This window comes from Rhinatrema bivittatum, chromosome 4 (assembly GCF_901001135.1).
Source record: "Rhinatrema bivittatum chromosome 4, aRhiBiv1.1, whole genome shotgun sequence".
Lineage (NCBI taxonomy): Eukaryota > Metazoa > Chordata > Amphibia > Gymnophiona > Rhinatrematidae > Rhinatrema > Rhinatrema bivittatum.
Window position 1 is genome coordinate 410,218,625 of NC_042618.1, and position 19,059 is coordinate 410,237,683.

The 19,059-nt window shown below is 42.4% G+C and overlaps 1 protein-coding gene across 1 annotated transcript in view; it reads left to right on the forward strand.

Moving 5' to 3' along the window:
- Positions 1-9,123, forward strand: part of TTLL3 (tubulin tyrosine ligase like 3) — a 179,989-nt gene extending 170,866 nt beyond the window's left edge. The window contains exon 16 of the mRNA XM_029601150.1: positions 8,539-9,123. Within this exon, the coding sequence (XP_029457010.1) occupies positions 8,539-8,756 (218 nt within the window). The 3' untranslated portion in view covers positions 8,757-9,123. The remainder of the gene's footprint in view (positions 1-8,538) is intronic.
- Positions 9,124-19,059: the final 9,936 nt, after the last annotated feature.

The following is a 19,059-nucleotide window of genomic DNA, read 5'->3' on the forward strand; positions in this document are numbered from 1 at the left end:
TGTAGGACCCACACTCAGTGAGTTTGTTCAACAATCAAGCTCAGATTAAGGGTTATCGGTCCATTTAATCTGATAATTCTAAATTATTAATTTATTTCAAATTTTTAGTTTAATTTTTTGATTTTTTGTTATTGCATAAAAACTGACGAGCTGAAGCTAACACACTGCAATATTTATCCCAACACGGGTATATCGTTGTAAATAAAGTCAGTGGAGCAGTAAACATCTATAATAGTTCGCACAAACTAGATGAAACAATGTTAAGAGATTTCTCATAAGTCAATCTATGGAGCAATACTCATCTGTGCTTTAGGAGCAAAATAGTCCCAACACGATCTTGTTTCGGACAATCCGGTCCTGCTTCAGGGAAGACCACTCTTCAAAAACCGTACTCCATATCTTGCAGAGACTTCAGTTCTATATCATTCAATCCGAATCACTTGCTTCCGTGGCTACATCAACGTGTTCCTTTTTCACCGTGAAATGGTGGTATCGAATGCAGACCGCGAGAAAAAGGAACACGTTGATGTAGCCACGGAAGTAAGTGATTCGGATTGAATGATATAGAACTGAAGTCTCTGCAAGATATGGAGTACGGTTTTTGAAGAGTGGTCTCCCCTGAAGCAGGACCGGATTGTCCGAAACAAGATCGTGTTGGGACTATTTTGCTCCTACAGCACAGATGAGTATTGCTCCATAGATTGACTTATGAGAAATCTCTTAACATTGTTTCATCTAGTTTGTGCGAACTATTATAGATGTTTACTGCTCCACTGACTTTATTTACAACGATATACCCGTGTTGGGATAAATATTGCAGTGTGTTAGCTTCAGCTCGTCAGTTTTTATGCAATAACAAAATCAAAAAATTCCACTAAAAATTTGAAATAAGTTAACAATTTAGAATTATCAAATTAAATGGACCGATAAACTTTAATCTGAGTTTGATTGTTTAACAAACTCACTGAGTGTGGGTCCTACAGATAATATGTGGGTTGTTGCACATGTGGTTATATTAGAATTGTAATAATTTGACCATTGAGGCCTATACTGTTCTCGTCAGTGCATTGCACTATAGGGTTTCTGGAATACATTGGATTTTGGGTGTTTTTTGTGATGGATAATAAGACACCAGCTATCAATCACTTCATCTAGGCAATGAGTCTACCTATCTTTGTGCAGTTTCCACAATCTAATATCTGCATTTCGTCTCTGTGCCTCACTCTTAGTCATGCAGGAAATTGCAATACAAAGTTAATTTGCTTTTCCACCAGGACAGTACCTATAAGAACAAATGCTTTCCTCCTAATAGAAACTTTAGAGGAATAATCCTGGAAAATTTTGTTTACATTTGGTACTGCAAATTCAATTTTTATGATATCCCAATAGGATTAATTGCTTATGTTCAAAGTTTAGTAATCAAGCAATCACCACTCTGGATTGCTGGTTCCTTTTACGCCCATTCTGTGTGCTCTTTCAACAAGTAAGGGACTGAACACATCTGTTAGGCCTAATCTCTCTGGCAGCCATGTGGCGAGTATATCTGCCAATTTAGAATCTTCTCTTTCTTCAGAAAATCCCACAAATCTGAGATTATTGCAGCATGAATGATTTTCCAGGTCATCTATTTTTTCATCTTGTGCTATCACAAGCTTTTCCAGTTTTTGAAGTTTCCCTGCCGCTGCTAGCGCGTCATCCTCAAATACTGAAAGGTGGTCCTCCAAAGCATCTAATCGCAGCACCAAGTCTGAGAGAGATTCTTTCAAATCGTTAAATTTGGCTTGAAATCGCATCAGCTTACCCGCAATTGCTGCTATGACTGAATTATCGCTCCTTCTAGGAGGCCTTGGGAAGGCTTTTCTTTTCCAGAGGCTATTTTGTCTCCAGTGAGAATCAGCTTTTCTTTTTTGCCAGTTCTCCTCAGCATACCACTTGACAATTTTTTGCATATACTTATCGATGGACATATAGGCTGATCTCTAGTGTCTAATATGCCGTTCTCAAACCTCTGATATCTATGACTTTTATAGATGGACAGGGGTCAGAGAGGTCTGCCCGGGATCACCGCATCACATGACGCAATAATTGTTCTGTGTTTCCACGAGCATTAAAACATTCTAAACATGCCAAAACAGTTTCCATGATAGGTAAGGGAGCTATGCATCTGCAGCAGCACACCAGGCCAGACCAGACATATGTCAAACTCAGGCAAATTATATTTGGGTATGAAAGTTCCAGGAGGAGTGTAAAAGGTGTGCATGCATTTGGATGAATCGGTCTTTGTATTCCAAGAATGGAATGGAGGGCATAAATAAAGCATAAATGATGGCTTATCCTCATCCTTCTTCACATGCTATCTTTTTCAGTCTGTGACAAATATATATTTTTTGCCAAATATCTGTTACCTCACTTACTATTCAATTTAATCCAATATATTCAGGGGTAGCGGAACACCTTTTTGAGTGTGGGAGGCCGAACAGGCCAATCTCCTCCCCTGTCCCCTAACCTCCCTAGTTACAGATGCTATGTGGGAGAAAAGGTTGGTTGGGTTATGGCCCAAGTAGCCCACCCCATTCCACTGCCTATGAATATTTCACTCCCAGAGGCCAAACTGAATATAGGTGGATGAAGCTTATTAAGTGAATGGTAGTTCAGATGAGAGCTATCAAAAGCCCTTGAAATACAGCCATAATATACTCTAGAAGAGAGAAGGGAAAAGGGGAACATTACTGAAATATTCAAATATTTCGCAGGCTTCAATAAAGAGCAAGAAAGTAGCATTTTAAATTGATAAAGAGGCTCAAAGGATAAGAGGTCATAATAAACAAACAAGGAAGGGACAGAGAAAACATGAGGAAGTAGTACTTTACTAAGATCGATGATATCGGAAATAACCTACCTGCAGAGGTGGCCGCAACCAAAACAAGTTGGGAAGAGGTGCAAATAACAGCGGTAAGGACAAGGAAGGGATTTGGAGTCTTAGAGAGCAGGGTCAACAGGGCCGACTGGATGGGCCAATAGATCCCTCATCTATTGAAAACTGTGCTACCATGCTAATATAATGAAAGGTTGGCATGGTTCGGTTAGAAAATGGAATTCCAATGTATTCAAATCTCAATATATCAAACAACCTGCAAATAAACCAATTCTACTAATTTTACATTATTCCTTGCACATTTCCCAGCATATTCATTTTTATTATCTGTACATTTGAAACCAGGATGAAACCACAGTGTTTAGAACCTTTGTTTTGTTTTTATTTTAGTTTTTCAAGGAATTTATCAGTTTTTATTGCACGGACAAAAATGGGAGGTCAGTGCAAATAAACAAATTTGTCATTTTACAAGTAAACATATTTTTTGTTCTTATTGTAATAAACACTGAAATTCCCAGGAAAAATAACTGAAAACAAATGTCTCTACTCATGTTCAAGTTGGTCAGAAGTAACTAACTCTAACTGTTGGTAAATTACTGGCTGTAACTAGTTCCATATTTGTATCAGTAATTAATCGCTTTTAGAAAGCAAGTTTTATTTCACAACTTAATACATCTGTTAACTTATCTCAATTGACTATTGGGCATCAAAACAGATAAACTAACAATTTCCTTGTTTTTAGCAAATCTTGCAGTATTTTTAGCCTCAGTTTTAAGGGAGAGTCTCACAGAGTTCACTTACTTCTTTTAAACTCAGACCTAATTAGCTGTCCTTTGTGATTGCCACATCCTAAAGACCAAACCAATGAAAAGCAGGTTCTCACTAGGTTCCAGTTACAAATACTAAGAATCTAAGGACATGGCATCGTTAAGGGCCAGATGTACAACAGGTTTTTCCCATTTAAAGTGTGTTCTAGGCTTGTCCATGTTACAATCACCTTTGCTGGCTTTCAGACCACACTTTGGCTCTGGGCACCAACCACTGAAAGATGACCTCGCTCTGAACTACGCTTTCATCCAAACAGACTTCACAGCTAAGCTAAATCTGTCCCTCCACCTTCATCCTTTCCAGCCTCTTAACTTCCTTATATCCCTGAAGCAGGTATCTCTCCAGTGTTCAATCTGGGAGTCGAAGATGGGGAATTCAAAGTAACTCCAGTGCCAGCTTAATAATACAAATGAGAGACTGGATGGATGTTTGAATCTGAGAACTCAATAGTCATTTGGATAGTAAAGGCACTGAAGGTTGAATTATGGGGAGAACCTTTCTTTCTTTCTTTTTTAATTTTACATACACAATCAGATTTCCTGGAAAGACAACTAAAAGGAAAAAAATTAATGTATTTAATACTTTGAGAAAACAGCCATGGAAATAATAGAGTCAAGCAGAGTTTATCATATTTGATAAAATGATAGCCCCTAAACAGAAATAAAGATATCAGAAGCTGAAGAGGCAAATTACAGGTACTGCCTACCAAGAACCTGGTAAAAGTCATAACTTTAGACAATAGTAATTTGGTTCAAATACCACTAATAAAGCTGCCTCTTAATGATTTTCATATTGCATGAGCACAGATATCTTTGCAACATGGAAGATCCTTTCAGAATTTACCATCATGTTAGGCCTCCTGTTCCCTCTCTAGGTTCTCTCCATTTTATCTCCTGGAACGGGCAATAGGAAACATAATCATTTGTAGATTTCTGGGGGCTTGAGAGGGGACTTTTGCCCCTTCCTCGATACTCCTGTGGTGTTAAAGTCTTTCAAATGTATTGAAAAGGATTGTAGGTGCAAATCTGTAATATTCAGAAAAGTCTAGCTATTACAGTGATAAAAGCTATTAATGAAGTGTCTTACTTATATACTGTGTGTGCTTGTGAAGTCTGAGATACAGCAAGAATAGTATTGTATGCACAGTATCACAAGATGTACCCAGGATAAAATCAGTACCGGTTTAACAAAAAAAGGTAAAATTGTTCTTATCTGATAATTGGTTTTTTCCCTTGAATATTGCTAAACCAGTCGATTTCCCCATTCTTCAGCTGCCAGAGACAGAAGACACACCTCCTTAGTAATCTCATTCTCAGCTATGAGGGGAGTGGCCATAGGTCCTTGACAGTAGCCTAATTCTTACCCCTTCTTACATATTTTTTTTCATCCCTCAAGGTTATTCCTCCTCTCAAGGGAGGAATTATCTCAGGCATGTCTGCTTGTGGCCTCTGTGTTCCCAGGTAAGGCCTGGACTGTTCTAGCAGAACTCAAGGAAAGAAAACTGAAAGAGAACAATTTTACCTTCCTTTTCCTCCTGCTAGACCAGTCAAACTTGGGAAATACAAAAGCTATCCCTAGTCTGGATAGGTGGAAGATAGGGTTGTTGCAAGTATTCCTAAATCAAAGGCTGCATTCTCCTTAGACTCTATGTCCAAGCTACAGTGTTTATGAGTGCAAGGATGACCAGGTGGTGGCCCTGATTTTACATGGCGAGACAAATGATGCTTCTGCCCAGGATGACGCCTGCACCCTTGAAGAGTGTGCATGGCGCGCCACTGGCATTTACCTACCATTGAGTATGTAGGTCGAGGCTACTGCCTCTTTGATCCATCCAGCTAGCGTGGCCCTAGAGGCCACTTCTCCCTTTTTGTAGTCCACCAAAAGGATTGAACAACCTATCCAAATTTCCTGAAGGGGTTTGGTCACCTTTAGATATCTTAATAGAACATCACACACATGCAGGAAGTGCAGTCTTTCATCCATATCCCTATGGCCCTTCTAAAGGCTGAAAGTGAGACTGTCTGATTCAGGAAGAAAGGAGACACCACTTTCGGAAGGAATGAGGACACGGGTGACTGAATGAGGAGAAATTACTGGTTCTCTTCATGACTGTGCCTGTAATTCTGAAATGAGTCTGGTGGGGCATATCGCTATTTAACATTTTTTATATACTGCTTATACAATGGAAGTGGGTCTAAGCGGTAGATAGCTTTTAATGACAGATCCTTAATGGATGCTTGTTTCAAAGGTTCGAAGAGTGCTCCTACTATGCTCTCAGGACCAGGAAATTGGTCTGAAGAGTGGTTGTAAATACTTCACCCCTTTTAAAAAGCACACTAACATCCAGGTTTGCAGCTACCTGGGTACCTTTGATGCAGCCCCTATAGCATGATATAGCAGCTGCTTGTTCCCTTAGCGGATTGAGAACTAAGCCTTCACCCTGGCCCTTCTATAAGAAGTCTAGAATTTGTGGGAAATCCAAGGAGAAGTCGTATGCTTCTGGCAGTAAAGCTTCAAATGGCCTTCAAACTCAAATGTAGGGCTCAGAGGAGGTAGGATAATGAGAAAGTTGTACCCTCTCTCTCCCTGTGGAGGAAAAGAACAAGTTACTGTGAATCCTAATGACTGATTTGCTGGTGTTGGCGGTACCCCACAAAACCACCATCCCAGTGGAAGGAGGCACAGTACTAAAGGACCCTCAGGAGATCCTCCGGGGCAGACTCCCTCCAACAAGAAAAAACCGTGATGGGCTGCACTCGGTGCCAGTCTCCCTCTCCAGATTCCTTTGCTAACGCCTTGTGTAGTACTCACTACCACTGGGGGAATTCATCCATGCCTTTGCAGCTCTCCTCTCTAATCCTCTTTTTTTTTTAATTGCCTTTATTCCTCCCATGCAAACCTAGAAGGAAGGGCAGCAGAGAAGGAAGGCAAAGAGGGGAGGAGGAACAAGAGGGAGAAAGATCTCAAGATGCTGGGTTTTTTTTTTTGTTTTTTTTAAAGGCCAGCTTCTCTAGGATCTCCTACTCTTAAAAGAGTAGGTTCCCAAATAGGAGGGATCTACTCCTAGGTTGCCTACTACCATGTTCCTTCCTGGGAGATAGCTCCAATGGGGAAATCAGCCCCAAGACACTGTTGCCCCAGGAGCAAGGATATCTCTAAAGGCTGGGGCCGCAACTTACCTCTGGGAGGTTTGTAAATCTAGTCTACACTTGTCTGCAGCTGCAGGAGACGGAGTTTACTGCTAAAAGCCTATGGCTACTCCCCTCTTATAGCCGAGAATGAGGTCATGAAAGGGGGGGGGGGGAGGGTTGCCCTCAGTCTCTGACAGATTAGGAGCAGGAAAATGCCAAGTGTATGTACTGCTTTAGCAGGAGATAAAACAAATTTAACTATTCTAAGATTTGTTGAAAAAGTTAACACTCTGATAAGCAGCCTGATTTCATTAAGCATATGCATTGTCCTAAATCATTTCAAAATTCCACAAAACTCTGCTTGTAATCAAACCAATCCAATAATTTTGTGAGTATTAACAGATGCTGATCTGCATCTAAGTTGGATCAAGCAGCACAGACAATTAAAAGAAGTGTGAATGCAATGGATCAGTTTTCGCAGATTTAAAAAAAAAAAAAAAAAAAAAAGATGAATTATATGTCAGAGACACAAGCAAAACGAAAACCCAATTAAGAGCACAGAAAACATGAAGAAAACAGGTTTGAAATAAATGGATTTACATGTTAAGAAATGAAAACATTTAAAATATGCAGCACAAGTACAAACTTTCTAGAAAGATTGGTAAAGAAGAAAGGTTAAGAACATGAGATGTGCCAAGTCCATTGAACCCAGCATCCTGTCTTCAACAGTAGCCAATCCAGGTCATTAGAGTGTGCCTGGCAGATCCACAAGGGTAGATCCAATTCTTTATTACTCATTCTCATGTATAAGCAGTGGGGTTCCCCGAGTCCATCTGGCTAATAATAGTTTATGGACTTTTCCTCCCGGAAATTGTCCAAATCCCTTTTAAACCCAGCTATGCTAGATGCCTCAGTCACATCTTCTGACAACAAATTCCACAGCTTAATTAGGCATGAATTGAAAAACCTTTTCCAATTGGTTTTAAATCTTCTAGTTTCATGGAGTCTCCCCTAGAGTTCTAGTAATATTTGAAAGGGTAATTAATTGTTCCCTATTTAGCTGTTCCACCTCACACATGATTTTATAAATCTTTATCATGTCCTCTCAGCCATCTCTTCTCCAAACTGAAGATCCTTAACCTGTTTAGCCTTTCTTCAGCCATTCCATCTCTTTTATCAGAGGAGTGAACAAAGAAGCTGAGGCAGCCAGGGTTAGTGAGAAGATGGGAAAGGTAAGTGCTCAGGACATTCATACTGCACTGCTGAAAGTGATCTGTATAATCTAAAAGAAGCCAGAGGAAAGAGCACAGTACAGTTGGTATTGACATATGATGGGGAAAGAGGTAAATTTAAAAGTAACCTTACTGGATCAAAGGGAAATACTACAAGGACTGAAAACAGCTCAATCCATATAAATACTGCAGAGTGAACCCTGGAACCTTAATTCAGGGCAGGTGTCTAACAGTGAGAGCAAAGGAAATAGGAACATCCTTTGCACAGAAATATTTACACTTGACCCTACAGTAGTTAACTATGAGTCCTAGTACCTTCCTCATTCCTCCTTACTCAATGTCATTACCAGAGAAAAATCTTCATCTCTCCCAGATTAGGGACCTGGCTTTTTCTACCTTTTTTAATGCCAATTTGATTTAGCCAACAAATTCTCCACCTTACCTGACCTTTTTCTCACTCTCTCATTCACAGGGCTCCAGAAGGTTCCCAGAATACCATGCTTGTTCTGCAAAGAGGACAAGTCAGTGATAGACTTGCATGTGCCGTGCAAATGCTCCAAACATAGAAGCAAATTCCCTAAAACACCCCAATTACGCTTCTCCAAGGTGCCCCCTTTGATCAAGGTCCAGGAACAGGGAGAACAACTGACGGCCCAGGGTATAGCAATCCTCACAACTCAGCTGCTTTGAAGAGTATGAACATTTAGAATCCATGAGCGTGCCAAACCAAACCAACCCGAATAGCGAATGAGAGCCTCGTTAATTTGGCATATTGTCAGATATAGAGAGGCACTCCCTCTGCTGACCGAGATGACCACAGACAGAAAAATGTGCATTCACTTTTTCAGGATGTGAGGGTAAAATGGACTTTATCAAAATATATAAAAAAAACTCCTCCATTATCATGAAAACAGCTTTTCAGGACCTAATTACCTGTTGCTAAAAGGAGGAAGAGTATTTTTGTTTCTTTTATGTTTGTATGCAAGTCCATTTCCTAAAACACACATAGTAACAAGGCAATGATGGCAGAAAAAGACCAAATGGTCCATCCAGTCTTCCCAGCAGGTTTCCTATGGTAGCAACTACTGCTCCGTGCAGGTTACTCCAAAGCTTTATGTTAAGGATAGTAATATTAAACTAAAAAACAAGCAACTGTCAAACCCATAACAAATTTATTGCTAGCAACATTTTTACAGGGGGAGCAGCCTTCCTAATAATTCATACAGTGCTGTTGTTTGAACGTGCTTAGCTTATGGACTTGGCCATAAAAGCAGTCCACTACATTTTCCCTAATGTAGTATCCCAGACCATAAAAGTTGGGGCCCGGCGATGGCCATCATCTGAATCCAATTCCCCTTTTTCCTCCTGCTGAAACAGAGAGCAATATTGCAGTTGTGACAAAAGCATCAAGGCTAATCGGTTAAGAGTAGTAATCTCCATACCTTCTGTTAAGGGAAGTAACTGCCACTCCATGCACCCTTTTGTTCATTTCTAACCTCTATCCTTTAAGGATGTGCAGTGTTTATCCCATGCCCGTTTGAATTTGTTTACCTTTCTCATCCTCCTCACCTCTTCATAAAGGGCATTCCAGACATCCACCACCCTCTCCATGAAGAAATATTTCCTAATGTTGGTTCTGAGTCGTCCTCTCTGGAGTTTCATTTCATGACCTCTAGTTCTACAGTTTCCTTTCCAATGGAAAAGGTTTGAAGTTCATGCAGCGTTAAAACCTTTCAGGTATCTGAGGGCATGTATCATATCTCCCCTGCCCCTCTTTCAGAGTATACACATTCAGATCCTTCAGCCTCTCCTCATAATTCTTCCAATATAGGACTCCACGCCATTTTTATTACCTTTCTCTGTCCTGTCTTTATCCTTTTTGAGATATGGGCTCCAGAACTGAACACAGTATTCCAGGTTAGGCCTCACCAAGGACCTATAGGAAGGGCATTATCACCTTTTTCTTACTGGTTATTCCTCTCACATTACAGAAACATAGAAATGACGGCAGAAGACCAAACGGCCCATCCAGTCTGCCTAGCAAGCTACGCACTTTATCCATTTTTTTTATTTCCCTTTTTCTCTCTCCCACCTGTTACTATTGGCTTCCAGTACCCTCCAGCCCTAATTCCCCTCCACCCCATCACCAATGTAGAGAGCAGCGCCAAATCTGCATCCAAGTGAACATCCAACTCAATTAGGGGTAGCAACCACTGCAACAAGCAGGCCACACCCCTGCCCCATACTCTTACCCACCCCTGTTTTTGTTTTTTTTTTTGTTTGGTTTTTTTGGGGGGTTTTTTTGTTTGTTTTTTTTAGATGGCAGCCCTCCATCTTTCCGCTCCGTGAAGGTGAAACTCCAACCACTGGCATCCTGCTCCGTGAATGCCTCTGTGGCTACTGCCGCTCCGTGCAGTGTTTTGCTGCCTCCTCTTTATTCACGCCCTCTAGACTTGATGGATCCACAGTGTTTATCCCACGCCCCTTTGAAGTCCTTCACAGTTCTAGACTTCACCACTTCCTCCGGAAGGGCATTCCAGGCATCCACCACCCTTTCCGTGAAGAAATACTTCTTGACATTGGTTCTTAGCCTTCCTCCCTGGAGCCTCAGCGAATCGTTTTTCCGTACGGAAAATGGCGCCGGCCATTTTCCGTACGGAAAAACGATTCGCGTGCAGGAAGTCGTTCCCGGACCCCCGCTGGACTTTTGGCAAGTCTTGTGGGGGTCAGGAGGCCCCCCCAAGCTGGCCAAAAGTCCCTGGGGGTCCAGCGGGGGTCCGGGAGCGATCTACGCTCCTGACGTCGGGGGACAAAAAACAAAATGGCGCCGGCGCTACCTTTGACCTGTCATATGACAAGGCAAAGGTAGCGCCAGCGCCATTTCTACAACGCACTGGAGGTCCGAGAGTAAAAGATCACACCGGGACCCTTCCTCTGGACCCCAGGTAGTTTAAGGCATTTTGGGGGGGTTCGGGAGGGTGGGGGATTTATTTTAAAGGGTCGGGGTGGGTTTTAGGGTTGTATTAGTGTGCCGGTTTTCCCACCCTCCACCTTCCCTTCCCCCTTCCCCCGATTTACGATTTTTTGACGATAAATCGGGGGAATTGTTATTGTATCGCGGCTCTAAGGATTTTTGACGATTTAAAATATATCACACGATATTTTAAATCGTCAAAAAACGATTCATATCCCTAATGCCGGGTTCCATCTAATTATGTCACCCATGTGTGAGGACTAGCATCCTACTTGTCCTTGGCGCATTCACTATCCTTTCCTTCAGCAGAATCTCCATTAATTTTCCCTCCATTAACTGGCCTGTAGCTTCCAGTCTCCTCTCTGCTACACCATCTCCTCTCTCCTCCATCATCAAGGACTGTTACCATAAATTACACACCCTCAAAAAACTTAAACCTATCCTACACCTCAACGACTTTAGAACAGTCCTACAAGCCCTCATCTTATCTAAAATAGACTACTCAAATGCTCTACTCCTAGGTCTCCCGAAGAACAGCCTTGCCCCCTTGCAGCTGCTACAAAATGCAGCTGCACGAATATTAACAGACACACGCAGAAAAGAACACATCACACCTATTCTCAAACAACTTCATTGCCTCCCCATCACAGCCAGAATTCAATTTAAAACCCTCACCCTTATACACAAAGCCATCCACAATCCAGACATGCACTGGTTCTCAGACTTTTTACACATCCGTTCCCTCTTCCAGACCTACCAGAACGCCCTACACAGCAACCACACACACCTTCCCCCAAACTCTTCCATCTAACAGTCACCAAACAACGCGCACTATCCCTAGCTGGACCCTCTTTATGGAACTCTATGCCCACCCACCTACGCCTTGAGACCTGCACTAAGAAATTCAGACAGAACCTCAAGACCTGGCTGTTCACATGAGCCTACGCATGCGCCCCCTCTTCTTATCACTCCTATACTCCCTCACCCCTCCCGCCCCCGCTCCTCCCCCCTCCCCTCCCCCCTTCCTCAGCCCCTCCCCTCACCCTCCAGGTCTATGACCGATAACTCCCCCTCTTAAATCATTCCCTCTTGTATTTTTATTGTACATAATCTATACTTTTGTATCTAACTATGTTTTGCGTTTACCTATTGTACAGCAAAAGCCTTGGTTTCCCTCCTCCAACCCCCCTTCCCCTCGCCCCTCCCTCACCCCCCCCCCCCCCCCCCCCCCCTAGTTCTATTATCAGTTTCATTGTAAAACCCTGTTGGCTACTTTTTTGTTCCTTGGAAACCGATGTGATGTTTTCTTAACGAATGTCGGTATACATAAAACTTTACATAATAAATAAAATAAATTTATGAAGTGGAACCACCACAGTTTTTCTCCAGTCACACATCATTCTCAAGGATCTGTTGAATAGGTCTTTCAGCGGACCTGCCAGCACATCTCTTAAGCTCCCTTAGTATCCTGGGATGTACCTCATCCGACCCCATGGTCTTGTCCACTTTCAGATTTACTAGCTATTCCCATATGTTCTCTTCTGTAAACAGAGTTTCATCTACCCCACTCCCATCTATGGTCTTGTCAACCAGTAAAGGTCCTTCTCCGGGGTCTTCTTTAGTGAACACTGAAATATTTGTTTAATATTTCTGCTATTTCTTTGACTCTTTCTACACATTCTCCTTGTCGCCTTTCAATTCCTCTATACAATATCCTTCAGATATTTCAGAGGAAGAAGGAAGACCTGAAAAATGTTTTATCACATTGCTTTACCTCTTGGCAATCCTTTCTTCTGCTTGACCATTTACTTTCCTGATTTCTTTCTTCATCTCCCTCAGTTTCAGCAGGTATTCTTCCATTTGTTCTTCTTTTTTGGATCCTTTATACTTCTTGAATACTGTTCTTTTTGCCTTTATTTTTCAGCCACCTCCTTTGAGAACCAGAGCTTTCTCATTTTCCTTTGCTTACTTTTCTAACATACAGGTTTGTTGCCTTTGTAAAGCTCCTTTTAAATTTGGCTCATTGTTGTTCCACTGCCCCCATTTTCTCCTAGTCTTCTAGTTCTTCCTCTAAGAACGTCCCCATTTTGACAAGTCTGTACACTTGAAATTCAAAACTTAGGTTTTGTGCGACTTCTCTGTATCCTATTTGCGATATCAAACCCTCCCGTCTGATGATCATTGGTACTGAGACGGACATCTACCCTGACATTATAGACATTATCCCCATCAGTGAGCACTAGGTCAAGTATCACACCATCCCTTGTGGGTTCCATTACCATTTGTCTGAGAAGAGCCCCTTCAAGGGCAACCACTATCTTTCTACTTCTTGTATATTCTGCAGAAGGGATACTCCAGTCCACATCTGGCAGATTAAAGTCTCCAATGAGCAACAAACTTCTCCCTTCTTTTCTACCTTTTGGATGTCTTCAATCAGATCTCTATTCAGTTCTTCTGTTTACGTTGGGGGCCTATAGACCACACCAGTAAAAATGGAAGCACCATTTTATTTTTTTAGGACAGTCCATAATGCTTCTTCCCTACCCCATGTCCCTTGCAATTCAGTTGCTTGAATACCCCCCCCCCCCTTTTCTGTCCTCTCTGTCATTTCCTTAACAAGTTATAGCTTGGGATGGCCGTATCCCAATCATGAGAAATAATGAACCATGTCTCTGTAACAGCAACAATGTCCAAGTTCACCTCTATGATTAGGGTCTACAGGTCTGTGATTTTATTGCAATTATGAGCATTTGTGGTCATAGCTTTCCAACTTTTCTCCCTTGGTTTGTTGCTCTCCCTAGTCACTTTTTCAAACTGATTGATTTTATTTTTCCCTCCCACTTCCTGTTTTGCTTAGGGATGACATTCCAATTTCATTGGTCACCTCCTGCCACTCCCCACACTCTAGTTTAAATGCCTGATAATGTGTGATCTGAATTTCTCAATTAGCATCCTTTCCTGCCACAGACAAATGTACACCATCCTTGCCATATAACCTTCATACATGGACCCAGCTTCCAATTTATCCAAAGCCACATTCTTTACAACAGGTTTTGAGCCAGGAATTGAAATTATCTACATGGCTTAGTCTTTCTATGAACAGGAAAAGGCATAATCTTTTCTATGTATCTAATCTACTTCCCTATATTTTGGAAATATTTCTATATTGCATGGATACCATTTCTGTTGAGGTTATTGGTCCCCAGATGGTCAATAACATTGATATCAGAGTCCCTACTTTCATCTATAATTGCTTTGAGTACCTGGTTTGCATTTCTACTACCTCAGGATCCTGGAAAGCATTTAACTGTTGTTTCCCCAACAAAATGAGTTCCCAAACTGGCTCATCTGTTGAAGGAATCAATTTGGGAGTCTCCTAAGAGCTTTCTTTTATGATGTTTGATAATGTTAAAGTGTTTCTGTGTACTCTGGGTGAATATTTCCCTTTCAGATATGACTTTATATTCGATTGCAGGGCTTGCTCATTTTCTCTTGCAGAAAAAGTGTTATGTAAGAGTAACAACAAGGAGAGTTTGTGTCTCCCTCATAGGCCTTATTCTGCCAGAGCCCACTGTAATTCAATTATTCCTTGGTTTCTGAATCCTGGATGTCTGATTGCTCTATGGAATTGGGAGTGGACATATAGGATGCTGCAATGTTGGGGAAATTGGGTATCTCAGAGTCATAGGTCTTGTTCTACCAGAGGCCACTATAAACTATTTATTGCTGGATTTCTGAATCCTCTGTGGAAGGAGGAAATTCTGGATGCTGCAAGAAAGAGCAAGTTATTTGAAACCTAGACACTTTCTCTTTCAGATGAGTCAGCTCGTTTTTTCATTTTAGAGAGCTGAAGGTAACTTGGACGATCCTTAATTCTCCAAACGGTAGGCCTTGGGATATAAGTACCACAATTGTTTCACTGAAAAAAATATATTTTGCTAATAGTGACTAAAATATAAGGTGTGTGATTGGTACTTAGGTCTTATATTATTCACTTAACCTAAGTCCTTGGGGGAACTATTTAAGAAGAAAACACCCTAGGAGTGGAAAGGATGGAACAGACAGCCTTTGTTTCCTTTTAATAAACAGTCACTTAAATAAAGACTTGCAAGGATTCTTAATATTCTATATGTTGCGTTCGTGCCTGCTCTACATCCTTGCTCCACCCTCTCTACCTCTGTGGTGACTCCCTCCGGGTCTGATGGCTTACTGCCATGGCGTCTCCATGCCGCTTCTCCCAGGCGTCCCTGGACCGGTTTGATGCTGCGGATCTGCCATGTTCCTGAGGACGTAGGGCGCGCGTGCGTGCGCTCCGAAGTATGTACCAGCAAGGGCGCGAACCTCAGGGGTGTCCCCATGTATTGACGTCATCCACTTCCAACATAAAAGGTCTTCACTTGCGCTTACGATTTGAGTTAGCAAGGACTACGAATCTAACTCCGTCAAGGAATACGAATTCATCCAAGCTACTTTGCCTCCTCGGATTTACCAGAGGTACCCGCTCCCCGGGGGCCTCACTCTCTTTTTTTCTATTTCAGATTGCAGATAGGAACCAGTACTCGCTCCTCGAGGGCCCATGTTCCTGAATACTCTGAAGATTCTTTACTGCCTGGAAGCTATCGCAGATACAGACATTTGTGAGTTACCATCGCTCTTTCAGAGCTTTCCCTGGAACCAGGTACTCGCTCCTCGAGGGCCTAACTCCTTCCAGCTACTGAGCCTCTTTAAGAATCTATGTGAGTGTGTCATCTACTACTGGATATGTATACAGCATAACCTGTCTACTCACTTTCTATAATCTCTCTACAGCTCAGCATCCCTGGGATCGCAGTTCCAGTATCTGAAGGACTTCAGCCCTGCCGGGCATATCAGCTCACTACTGCCACCTCTGGTGGTTCTACTAACCTGTCTAATAAAGAACTGTCTGTGTCTGTCTCCATACTCAAGCCTAGCCGGTGGTCCTTCTCAGGATATCCTCATGGGGGCGCTGTCATCTGCCATCAGTCCAAGGATTCACCTATTTACATTAGAGTGCTCACTCCTTCCACTTCAGGAGCTGAGCACAACAGACTGCTAACTCTCATCTGCTTGCTCCTCTCATCAGCATAGCATATCCTAACAGATTGCTAGCTCCTCCCCCTTGGAGGAGCCGTTCGTAACAGACTGCTAACTCCTCCCCTCTGGAGGAGCAGATCATAACCCTATATAATTAGGAAAAATAGAAATAGATTTCAAACCATGCAAAAACTATTGAAACTTCAGGACTTAGCTGAGCACAAGGTCAGGTAGGTGTATTTGTTGAGGCACTTGTGCATCTCTTTTTGTTATAAATAATTCTGGATTGATGACCCCCTACAATATACAGGGGTAGATTTTCAAAAAGCGCGATTTGGCGTACTTTTTTTGGTGCATCAGGTGCCAACAAAAGTACGCTGGATTTTAGTAGATACGCGCGTAGCCGCTAAAATCCTGGATGGCGCGCGCAAGGCTACAGATTCCATATAGCCGGCGCGCGCCGAGCCGCGTGCCGCTAGCGCGCCGGGACGCAACCTGGGGGCAGGTCCGGAGGGCGCGGCCACGCCCCCGGGCCCGCCCCCCAAAACGCTACGTCCCGCCCCAAAAACGCCGCACGGATCGGGCCCGCCCCCGACACGCCCCCTCTGAAAACCCCGGGACTTACGCGAGTCCCGGGGCTCTGCGCGCGCCGGTGCGCCTATGTAAAATAGGCGCACCGGCGCGCAGGGCCCTGCTGGCGTAAATCCGGGCGGATTTACGCCAGCAGGGCTCTTAAAATCCGCCCCAAAGTGAATCATCAGACAGTGAATCACACTGACCAGGAGAAAGTTGTATAAGTTGAGAAAGCTTCTTCCTAACTTGAGCTACCAGGGACTGCACCACTCAGTCTTTGTCAGAAATTACAACATAAGTCCCTTGCTTCATTCCATTTGTTAGACCTAACCTGTCTTCTGCTTACATTCATTCCTTTTCTGTACAAGTTGTGAGACTGATTTTTTTTTCTTTTTATCTATTGCCCAATATTAAGGTTGTATGTAATGGAAGAGTGTCTGCTTTGAATTAGGATGGTACCCCCTTTAAATCCTCTGTAGTTGAATGTTATGACACCACCTGTCCCATTTAACCAGCACCCACTTATTTTTCCATCTCAGAGTGAAGCTATATGCTATGGCATCCTAAATTTAGCTCTTCTCAGGTTTTTTGAAGTGTCTTCTTAAGTTTGCTTTCTTTCTAAATCATGCAGCATCATTCTAGAGAAAACTGTACAAGACTGCTGATCCACCTTAGGTATTACACTTCTAATTGCCTCAGGGATCTGTACTGGGACCCTTACTTTTCAATATATTTATAAATGATTTGGAAAGAAATACAACGAGTGGGATAATCAAATTTGCAGATGATACAAAATTGTTCAGAGTAGTTAAATCACAAGCAGATTGTGATAAATTGCAGGAAGACCTTGTGAGACTGGAAAACTGGGCATCAAAATGGCAGATGAAATTTAATGTGGATAAGTGCAAGGTGATGCATATAGGGAAAAATAACCCATGCTATAGTTACACAATGTTGGGTTCCATATTAGGTGCTACAACCCAAGAAAGAGATCTAGGCGTCATAGTGGATAACACATTGAAATTGTCGGTTCAGTGTGCTGCGGCAGTCAAAAAAGCAAACAGAATGTTGGGAATTATTAGAAAGGGAATGGTGAATAAAACGGAAAATGTCATAATGCCTCTGTATCGCTCCATGGTGAGACAGCACCTTGAATACTGTGTACAATTCTGGTCGCCGCACCTCGAAAAAGATATAATTGCGATGGAGAAGGTACAGAGAAGGGCAACCAAAATGATAAGGGGAATGGAACAACTCCCCTATGAGGAAAGACTAAAGAGGTTAGGACTTTTCAGCTTGGAGAAGAGACGACTGAGGGGGGATATGATAGAGGTGTTTAAAATCATGAGAGGTCTAGAATGGGTAGATGTAAATCAGTTATTTTCTCTTTCGGATGATAGAAAGACTAGGGGGCACTCCATGAAGTTAGCATGTGGCACATTTAAAACTAATCGGAGAAAGTTTTTTTTTACTCAACGCACAATTAAACTCTGGAATTTGTTGCCAGAGGATGTGGTTAGTGCAGTTAGTATAGCTGTGTTTAAAAAAAGATTGGATAAGTTCTTGGAGGAGAAGTCCATTACCTGCTATTAATTAAGCTGACTTAGAAAATAGCCACTGCTATTACTAGCAACGGTAACATGGAATAGACTTGGTTTTTGGGTACTTGCCAGGTTCTTATGGCCTGGATTGGCCACTGTTGGAAACAGGATGCTGGGCTTGATGGACCCTTGGTCTGACCCAGTATGGCATGTTCTTATGTTCTTAACTCCTGGTCTTACTGAACAACTGACCTTTCCATGTGCAGCTTTCACAGTGCCTCTAGGTCTGTACCTGAAATGGTAACACACAGATATAAGACACTTCCTTCTGACTCAGCCAAAATGTACTCTTTTTTTGTGGCCCAGAAGTTTCCTCTTGCTCCTTTGAATTGCCAGCTCAACCAGAACCAGGCTGCTACAGGGTGACAATGTCATGAGCCTTTACAAATACAACTTTCTTATTTTTAACTCTTCCTATCCCCCCAACCTTTTTCTATCTAGCCTAACCACTGCAGCGACTATCTTTTAGCCAGGAGCCACAGACTGCAGTTCCTTCTAGAACCAAGTACATGACCATCTTTAATTCTGGACACAGGTGGCACCGATGCACAAAGGGTTGAGATGTCATCCTCCTCTTTCTATGGGGCTACGAATGCTGCCCCAGCCCCAATTGATCCAAAAAACAGAATCCCAACCTGGGAATCAAGTCATGATCTTCTGCATGGCAACATATCGCCCTGCCACTGAGCCATTGAGACAGCCTCACAAGTACCTTTTACAGTTCCTCATTGCGAAATCTATTGTATGTAAGCAACCAACAAAAGCTGTACCATCAACACCACACAAAGGG